This window comes from Bison bison, unplaced genomic scaffold (genome assembly GCF_000754665.1).
Source record: "Bison bison bison isolate TAMUID 2011002044 unplaced genomic scaffold, Bison_UMD1.0 scf7180017864440, whole genome shotgun sequence".
NCBI classification, from domain to species: Eukaryota; Metazoa; Chordata; class Mammalia; order Artiodactyla; family Bovidae; genus Bison; species Bison bison.
The window spans coordinates 1,073,143-1,082,767 of record NW_011495002.1 but is presented as its reverse complement, the minus strand read 5'-3'; the positions used below and the strand labels follow the sequence as shown (position 1 = coordinate 1,082,767).

At 42.6% G+C, this 9,625-nt stretch overlaps 1 protein-coding gene across 3 annotated transcripts in view; it reads right to left on the bottom strand.

Moving 5' to 3' along the window:
- Positions 1–1,088: 1,088 nt before the first annotated feature.
- The window catches only part of FAM105A (family with sequence similarity 105, member A), a 29,927-nt gene continuing 21,390 nt past the window's right edge, over positions 1,089–9,625 (bottom strand). For all 3 annotated transcript variants that reach the window (XM_010858796.1, XM_010858797.1, XM_010858795.1), the window contains exons 2-8: positions 8,604–8,763; positions 8,484–8,515; positions 8,293–8,384; positions 7,222–7,371; positions 5,025–5,153; positions 3,861–4,130; positions 1,089–2,860 (exon numbers count right to left, since the gene is read on the bottom strand). In XM_010858796.1, coding sequence (XP_010857098.1) covers positions 2,687–2,860; positions 3,861–4,130; positions 5,025–5,153; positions 7,222–7,371; positions 8,293–8,384; positions 8,484–8,515; positions 8,604–8,763 — 1,007 coding nt within the window. In that variant the 3' untranslated portion in view covers positions 1,089–2,686. The remainder of the gene's footprint in view (positions 2,861–3,860; positions 4,131–5,024; positions 5,154–7,221; positions 7,372–8,292; positions 8,385–8,483; positions 8,516–8,603; positions 8,764–9,625) is intronic.

The window sequence follows — 9,625 nt, the reverse complement described above, 5'->3', positions numbered from 1 at the left end:
TAACCACCAACCTGTATTTGGTTCTGTCTAGATGTTCCATCTGAGGTTTTACAAATTAGAAGCAAGAAATATTCTTTGTTTACAAAAAGGCTATTTCAGTGGAAACAATATTTCTGTACTTCAGGAATGCTTCTTAGAACACATCCCATGTTTAAATAAGCTGTTGTTGTTGTTTAGCCTCTAAGTCATGTCTGACTCTTCTGTGACCCCATGGACTGTAGCCCGTCAGGCTCCTCCATCCATGGGATTTCCCAGGCAAGAATACTGGAGTGGGTTGCCATTTCCTTCTCCAGGGGATCTTCCTGACCCAGGGATCAAACCAGTCTAGCATTTAAAAATGGTGCTAATTTATATGTAGTTCCTTCTAATTAGTTTGTTGCATTCATCATACAACTGAATTAAAGACAAAAACACCCAATACCTCGTCCCCTAAAATCTTCTGTTTTGATGTTTTCCCCCAAACACAGTAACTACTGAAGAGTCTTATATCTTACTTTCATTATTATCATATTTAAATGTTTTTCACAATTTGGTCTTGCCCCACTATTTAAAGAATTCTTTTCCTACCCTGCCCCATCCCCCAGCCAGTTAAGGATAAACATCATGGGTTGATAACGTGACAAGCTGCCCATGCCATGCTAAGTTACTTCAGTCGTGTCAGACTCTGTGTGACCCCGTGGACTGTAACCCGCCAGGCTCCTCTGTCCATGGGGATTCTCCAGACAAGAATACTGGAGTGGGTTGCCATGCCTTCCTCCAGGGGGATCTTCCCGACCCAGAGACCAAACCCAGGTGTCCTGAACTGTGGGCAGATTCTTTACCGACTGAGCCACCAGGGAAGCCCAAGGGTTATGAAAACCCATAGATGCAGGTAAGGGCTGTAGAGATCAAGTACTAAAGGCCGTAAAGATCCTGCTTCATGTGGCTCTCAAGGTATCACAAAGCCCCTCAGTCTGAGCTCGATACTCTTCAGCTCTTCACCCAGAGGACAAAATGGCAGCAGGCCCAACACTGGCTTATGTGGTACAGGCAGGTGAGTGTCCCCATTACAGACAAATCTAAATGTTAGTTTCATAGACCACAGCATCTAACATACCTCCTTTTTATTTACAGTAAACATATGGAAACATGAGAAAACATTAGCATCAAACATGTTAATAAGTCATTCTTAGAAGGGGTTTGTAACTTTGAAATAGTATCCCATTAGCCAAGATTTTAAGTTACTCTGTATTTGCCGAAATATAAAACAGGACTAGCAAAGTACCTCCAAAATAAAGACTGCCAAAATAAACTGGAAAGTATTCCCAAAATAGAGACGACCAGAAGTTAGTGAGCCTGAGTGTTAGTTGTCTACGGTTGCTGTAACACGCACCACAAACTTAGCAACTTAACACGTTTATCATCTCACAGGTCTCTAGGTTAGAGGCCTGACACAGGTTCCACGGGGCTAAAATCAAAGTGTTGGCAGGGCCTCATTGCTGCCTGAGGATCTAGGGGAGAACATGTTCTCTGGCCTTTTCCAGCTTCCAGAGGCCGCCCATGGTCTTCGGCTTGTGGCTCCTTCATGTAACTGCAGTAACGTCCTCCTTGTAGCTGCTGCAATGAACAAAACCGGCTGCCTTGCCTCTGTCTCTCATTGTTCATCGCTTCCTCCTATCTGCCCCCTGACTGATCCTCTCCCAAGTCCCCTCTTCTACTTTAAGGACCCTTGTGATTACGCTGGGCCCACCTGGAGAACCCAGACCACTCTCTCTATTTCAAAGTTAGTGGATTAGTACCTTAGCTCCACCTGTGACCTTATTCTCCTTTGCCGTTTAACCCAACCTATTCACAGGTTCCCGGGATTAGAATACAGATATGGGGGCGGGGGGGGGGCGGGCGGGGCGGGGTGGGCATGAGTTCTACCTACGCACATTAAATACACATGTAAATACACATTAAATACACCAGTTTAATAATTTTGTGACAGTTCAATAACTGTCATTGAGTTGCCTTAATTTGTAGAATGTATCTTTTTGGTCTATGTAAAACAAACTGACCAGATGTAACAGTTTAAAAAAATAAGTAAAAAGATATAAAACAAATTGTACAACATTACAAAGTAGTGGCTATGTGTATGTATGTGTTTAGATGTGTATATATAAAACTATACATGTATACATGCATGTGAGTATAAACACACACACATGCACAATTTTAAAGTTAATCAAAGGGTTCTGGAAAATCAATATACCACAGAGATTCTTGGGAAGGTAATGCTTATAAAATAAGGCCATGTTTATGAAGATCCCAAATCAGTCCAAGACAAGATTCCTAATGAAGAACATAAAGATTATAGCCAGAAATTCTTTCCCTTTAGTCCTTTTCCCGTAGTCCTTCTCTTCTCACTTTTTTCCTGTTGTTGTTCTTGTTCAAACTAAATGTGCCCTACTGTGTGTGAAGTGACCAGAGTTTCACAAACAAGGGCAAGCCACCAGCCCACAAACCCGTTAGTGCAGCTGCGCTGGAGGAAACCGTGAGAACAGAGGAAAGGCGCCATGGGGTCCCCTGTCCAGGGTTCCTGTGCTCCTGAGAGGGGGGTCCCGACTCCTTCCCCGGCAGCAATGCTAGCTTTGGTTTTCTAGAAACAGTACTTGCAAGGGTGACTTCTGTCACTGGCGAGAGCTGGTGCCCAGTCCAGCCTGACTTAAAAGACAGGAATGTGGTAGTGGCGGTCGTTCTCAGTCAGCAGGGAGATCTCCGGCCACTCCCTGAGTGACTCCTCTGGGTAGCAGACTTCAAAGTCTCTGGAGTTAAACTTGAACAGTCTGAACACTTTTATCTTTACTTCCAGGGAGTATCCGAGTATAAACATATCAATCTGTGGGGAGGAGATGAAAGAAAGGTCACGGGTGCACATTCCCAAATGCCCGCCTCCCCTCTCCAGCGGAGGGAGAGTGTTCTGAAGCTCGTGAGATGATGGGCTCGTGGCCAGACCCACATGTGAACCGTGTGTGGGTGTGGAATTGGGGACAGACATGGAAGACGTCTGCATGGGAGGCAGGGGACAAACAGAGAAAGGTCTCTGTAGGGGAATCACAGGGCAAGCTGTTTGGAAAAAATATAAAGGAATGCTTGTAATAAGAGTTATCCTGCTTTCCAACTTTTTTAAAAAAATCATTTTAAATGAATTAATTTTTCTTAAAATGTCAGGTAATTTTGAGTACCTCCTAGGAAAGCAAAGCAAAACAAAGCCCCTTTGCTATGGGCATAGAAAAGCATTGTCTGGACTTTCAAAGTTTCAATAACTTCTGTTTACCTGCACTAAGTAACCACATGCTTTCCCAAATGTTATCTCAGTTTGCAGCTGGACTTCCTGCCAGGTAACCTCTATAGTGGGAGAGTCTGCTCCCACCTGAGAGGCAGCGTGAAGGTCAGACAGGTGCCCGGCTCGCTGGCCACCGAGCTGCGAAGACACAGCAGCTGGCATAGGGCAGGAAGGCTTATATCACTCTTCCTGACTGGAGGGCAGTAATACCCACCCACCACCTCTTTGCAGGATTCCCAGGTGGCTCAGTGGTAAAGAATCGCCTGCCAATGCAGAAGACCCAGGTTCGATCCCTGGTCCAGGAAGATTCCCTGCAGGAGGCAATGGCGACCCTCTCCAGTATTCTTGCCTGGAGAAGTCCATGGACAGAGGAGCCTCGTGAGCCACAATCCATGGGGTCGCACAGAGTCGGACGTGACTGAAGCGACTCAGCATGCATGCCACTCTTTGCAGCTGGTTTTATCACTGCTGACAATAAACTGCAATCACCTACATGCTGAAGTATTGCCAGCATTGTCCCTCATCAGACACACGATTCTTCTGCCCCGTTTACCTGTTCCAGTCCACATGTGTCGCCAACAGAATTCAGGTGATTCATCATGAAGCTCAAGGGGTCAGATGAGGTTTCCCGGGTAAACAGGAGTCGAAAAAGACTGGGGATGACCTTTTTGGTCTTCATTTGTTCATAAACCTCGGTGACTTGATAGAGCATGATGAACTTCAGGGCCTCGTAAAGTTTACATTCCAGGAGAGCGTCAGAAAAAAGGATGTTGCACATACTTCCTCTCTTGTGATAATCTTTAATTCCACTAAATTCAGTCCACTAGAAACACAGATGTTAAGTGAAACTTAGAAAGGAAAGGTCAATCACACACCATTGCATAATCTTTAAAGTACTTGTAAAACAAACCAGGGATTAATGAGGGGACCCATTAACTTTTCATTTCATATATTTTGACACTGACTGTTGTAACCCTAAGTATTGATTACTTTTACAACAACAAAGTAGTTTAGATATTTTTTCAAAAATACACTGCCTCCTAGGTAGAATACTAAAGAAATCAGCCTCCTAAAGCTACCTCTAAAGATGCTGGATTACACAAAGGATAGTCCAGTGACAAAGAGTACTAATTAGCATTCTTCACCACTAGCATTCTTCACCACTTCACCACTGGAGTATAAAACAATCTATGGGTATTTGCTCATTAAATCCTCATAATAACGGTACAGGGTTGAGACTACTCATTTTATTAGTTTTACAGATCAGAAAGCCGTGGCACTGAAATGGCATTTCCCAAGGAGGACTCATTTCAACAATCTAAAATCTGTGTCTAGTAAAAAGCAGGAAAAACTCTTAGTCAAATGATAATATCTGTGCTGTCCCTGAGTTACTAACAGGGTGCATTCCAAAGGGCATCTCCCACTGTCTTGTCTGGACCTCACACCACATTTTTCTAGAAAAACAGAAGTGTGATTGTTAAGGTTGGTTGGCTAGTTAGCCACAACTGGCCTAACAGCCGTGTAGAACAACACTGCTCTCGATCATTACTTGGGAGGAGAACGAAGAGCAGGAAAGGAAATGGTCAGTTACTAGATGAGTGTTTCTGCCTGCACCTCCTTCTCACGGGACACACGACGACATGCCTGACACAAGAGGCAAGCGGCTGCGTGTGGGATGCACGCTTTTATTCTTCATCTTTTTCCCCTGGAGACTCACCTGTGTTTTCAGTAATTCCACACATTTCCGTAATTTTCCAAACACATTGGAACCCGTATACTTCTCAGGACCAAAACTGTACTGCTGGATCCAATTACAACCTTGCGAAAAGAGCAGTTTTTCAGGAAGCTTGAAAAGGAAGTAGATGCCAACAGTGGTCAGTATCTCAGCGTGTCTGACACACAGCTCGGAATATGGCACAGCAGGTAATCTTATCTCATTCAGAATTCGTCAGTGTAAAAGATTGTAATGGCAGTTAAGTAAAACATAGTCTCTTTTTAGATTTGTGGATTGATTTGGATCACCTTCTTGATTCACAGTTTCACAACAGATGAAAATGTGAATGAACACTATGTCTACAGAAACAATCTTTTTACATAAAACACTTCCCAGACTTCCTAGGTATATCCGTTTAGAAATTATGTTTAACCAAACAGCATTACAGTAATTGGCCAACCCACTACATCAGGGAACACATGGATTATAGAAGGATGCTTTCTGTGGTTCAAACCTAGCTCTTCACTGGTCTGCTGAGAGGTTACTCAACCAGCGCTAGTTTTGTTACCTCTTAGCGCATCCTCCACCGTAAATGAAGGACAATCCTATCCATTTTTCAGGATTAAATATGATCATGGCATGCATAAGAATCTGATCCATTGTGGGTATCTGATCTATCTTCCACCCTGCTGAGCTTGTGGAACCCAGGGTCTTGGCTATGCTCTCTGTCCTCAGCAACTAGCAACAGGGCTGGCACAAGCATACACTTGACAACTGTTACGTTAAACTAAACCACCAATAAAACAACTCTAAATAAAAGATGTTATGGAAATGTGGAGTTATACATATGCATATACTTTATATTTCTTTGCTTCTCCATCCTTAAATGTGCATCTGTGGTTAGGCATATCGTTGTTGTCATTCAGTTGCTAAGTCACGTCTGACTCTTTATGACCCCATGGACTGCAGCACACCAGGTTTCCCTGTCCTTCACTATCTCCTAGAGTTTGCTCACACTTATGTAATAGGCATATTACATTAAAAAATATTAAGGTTATTTATCAAGAATATATTGCCTGGCACTGTCATGAAAAAAAAAAAAAGGCACTGGCTGGGTGAAAATCTTTGAAAATGACGTATCTGATAAAGCACTTGTATTCAGAATATATAAAGAACCCTCAAAACTCAATTTAAAAAATTGGGCAAAGGATTTGAACTAAGACTTCTCCAAGGAGGCAATGTGAGTGGCAAATTAGCACCTGAAAAGATGTTCAATATCACTACCAGTTAGAGGAATGCAAACCAAAAGCAGTGATACAAATGCATACTTATTAGAATGGCTAAAAAGCAAACAAAAAATCTGAGAATGTAGCACAACTGGAACTCACATGTTATTGGTGGGAAGGCAAAATGGCAGAGACACTTAGGAAAAGACTTGGCAGGTTCTTACAAAGCTAAAGAAAAACCTATCATGTGACCCAGCAATCTCATTCCTAAGTATTTACCCAAAAGGAATGAAAACTTACATTCATACAAAATCCTGAATTGGAATATTTGTAACAGTTTTATTCATAACTGTTAAAAACTGGAAGCAATCCACATATCCTCCAACTTAAGCATGAATGGCTAAACAAGATGTCTTCTATTCATATGAAGGAACACCACTCAACAAAAAAGCACTGAACTACAAATCCATGGAACAACACAGATGATCTGCAAATGCATTATGCTAAGTGAAAAGGGCAGATTCAAAAGTCTACACAATGGGGCATTCCATTTCTCTGACCTTCTGGAAAAGGCAAAACTAAAGGGACAGAAAACATTATCAGTGGATGCCTAGGGTGAGAGACGGATTGACCAAAAAAGGATATGAGGGCATCTTTGGGATGGAGCTTACACACTGTGCTTGTCAATGCTCAAATAGCCAGAGCAGAAAAGTGGATTAAAGGACCACTTTACTTAGAAAAGACAGACGCCCTTCTCAAGAAAAAATGCTGGCATTACAAACAAAATTGAGTACGATTATCTGAGATGATTTCTTTGCAAACTGGCATGAGAGACAGAGGACTGAGCTAAAGGACCTTCAATCCCCTGACACCTTGTGTACAATACAAACCACCTGCAGAAGACCCCGGACTCTGTGTTGCAGTTCCCATCAGCATGACTTTTGCCAAATTTCCAGCGTTAGGACCTAACATACCTTCACGATATCTTTTTCTTTCATCCAGGATGGGAAAGCGAGGCCCCGGCTGAAGATCTGAAACAGCACCGACCTCAGGGCATCGTAGTTGTCTCTCCTGACTTGTCGAACACATTTAATATGCCGCCGCCAAAACAGCTCCTCGTAAGCCTATTGGCACCAGAGGAAAAAGCCATTCTTAATTCCACTGGACAAGAGACTAAAGGAAGCTAATTCATGGCATCTTTAGCAAGGCGCTACTCCCAAATAAAGCGGACAACAGAAACAGAACCAGTATGGGTTATAGATGCGACCACGTGTAATTTTCAAGTGACCTGTGTGTGTACAGAGTCCATGGGACGCTATTTTAGTTGATAACTTCCTGGAAGCCCAGAGTCAGGAAATGTCATTGCGGGGAGAGGATGGCTACAACCTGACTGCAGTGAAAACTACTATATGTACTTTTAAGTCCATGCTAAAGAGTAATCGAAAAGTACTTCTTTTTCCTTTTTGACTTTTTTTGGTTTTTGCTAGTGACAAGGTTGGACAACACAGCTGGGGATATTTACCAAGACTGGTCTGATGGAAAGTTCTAAAAAAATCCTCAAAATATTTTATGTCAAGGTGCCTGATCCCTTCAAGGACAGAAGTCTCCAATGCATGTGCAGATTAAAAATACATCTTTATTTGGTTGCACCGGCTCTTAGTTGCAGCATGTGGGATCTTTAGTTGTGGCGTGTGGGAGCTAGTTCCCTGACCATGGATTGAACCCAGGCCTCCTGCACTGGGAGTCTTAGCCACTGGACCACCAGGGAAGCCCCTTGCAGATGTTTTAATAGCCCTGGCCAGGAGAGAGCTGAAAAGGGTACGATGCTCAAGTGTTCTGAAGTTACAGGCCTAATTTACCCAAGTCCTCGAAGGCCCCAGCGCTAAGTGAAAGGCCTGAAGGTGATGCCTAGCGGCTGTTTGGCTTTTAACGGCAGCCACAGTTGTTCCTGGCTCCATATTTGGTAAAGCACAGTGGAATGCGAGTTTCCTGATTTTTACACACTAAGTCTCCATCCACCACGACCGGAATAAACAGACACACACCTTCCTCATCAGCTTGGCATGGGGTGTCTCTCCTTTCCACTCTCTTGCACAATAACTGAGTAAATCAACTTCCGCCTCCACGCTGAGGTTTCCTGAACCAAATTGAAAATACATGGTGGTGAATTTTCCCTTCCCTTTCCCTTCTGGAATCCTCTCTTAAAACAAGGAAACACAGGCATGAACATATTTACTTTTGAATCTTCTCTGCAGATATCCAATCCACCTAAAAGATAAATGGAAATAATAACATCAAAATTCTATTTTGAACAGCAAGGGCATTTTTGAAATTTAAAGATGACAGAGCCACATACCATTTCAGCCGGTGCCCTAAATGCATATGCAGCCTTCTGAAGTAGCTGAGGATGGCTGCCAGAAGTGAAACTGCCAAGGTCACCGACCCCTTCACCACTCTCCACGCGGTATCTAAGGCTTGGCTGGTGACTAGTGTCCAGGAGTGAACTTGGTCATTTCCTACAAAAAAGTAATAATAATACTGTAGCACACAGGGAACTATATTCAACAACCTGGAATAAACCATAATAGAAAAGAATATAGAAAAGTATGTATATATGTGTATAACTGACTCACTTTGCTGTACAGCAGAAATTAACACTGTAAATCAACTAGACTTCAGTAAAAAAATAATCATGAAGTACAATTACACAAGCCTGCTTTATTTACGGAGAAGAAAATACACTGGATAATTTTACCTGTAAAGAGTCATCATTGATTTAGATAGACATTTTTAGAGCATTTAAAAATTCAGTCTAAATATTGAATAATCAGTGTCATACATATCTTTGTCCTACGTAATTCAAGAGGAATAGGGAACATAAAGAGCATGGGTTTCAGAATCCCTCAAAGCTGAATATAAAACCCATCTTCCCCTGCTTATTCAGCTGTGTGACGGTGGGATCCTTCACTTCTATGACCCTAGACTCCAATCCCAAAGAAAGGCAATGCCAAAGAATGCTCAAACTACTGCACAATTGCACTCATCTCACACGCTAGTAAAGTGATGCTTAAAATTCTGCAAGCCAGGCTTCAGTAATACATGAACCATGAACTTCAAGATGTTCAAGCTGGTTTTAGAAAAGGCAGAGGAACCAGAGGGCAAATTGCCAACATTTGCTAGATCATGGAAAAAGCAAGAGAGTTCCAGAAAAATATCTATTTCTGCTTTATTGACTATGCCAAAGCCTTTGACTGTGTGGATCACAATAAACTGTGGAAAATTCTGAGAGAGATGGGAATACCAGACCATCTGATCTGCCTCTGAGAAATCTATATGCAGGTCAGGAAGCAACAGTTAGAACTGGACATGGAACAACAG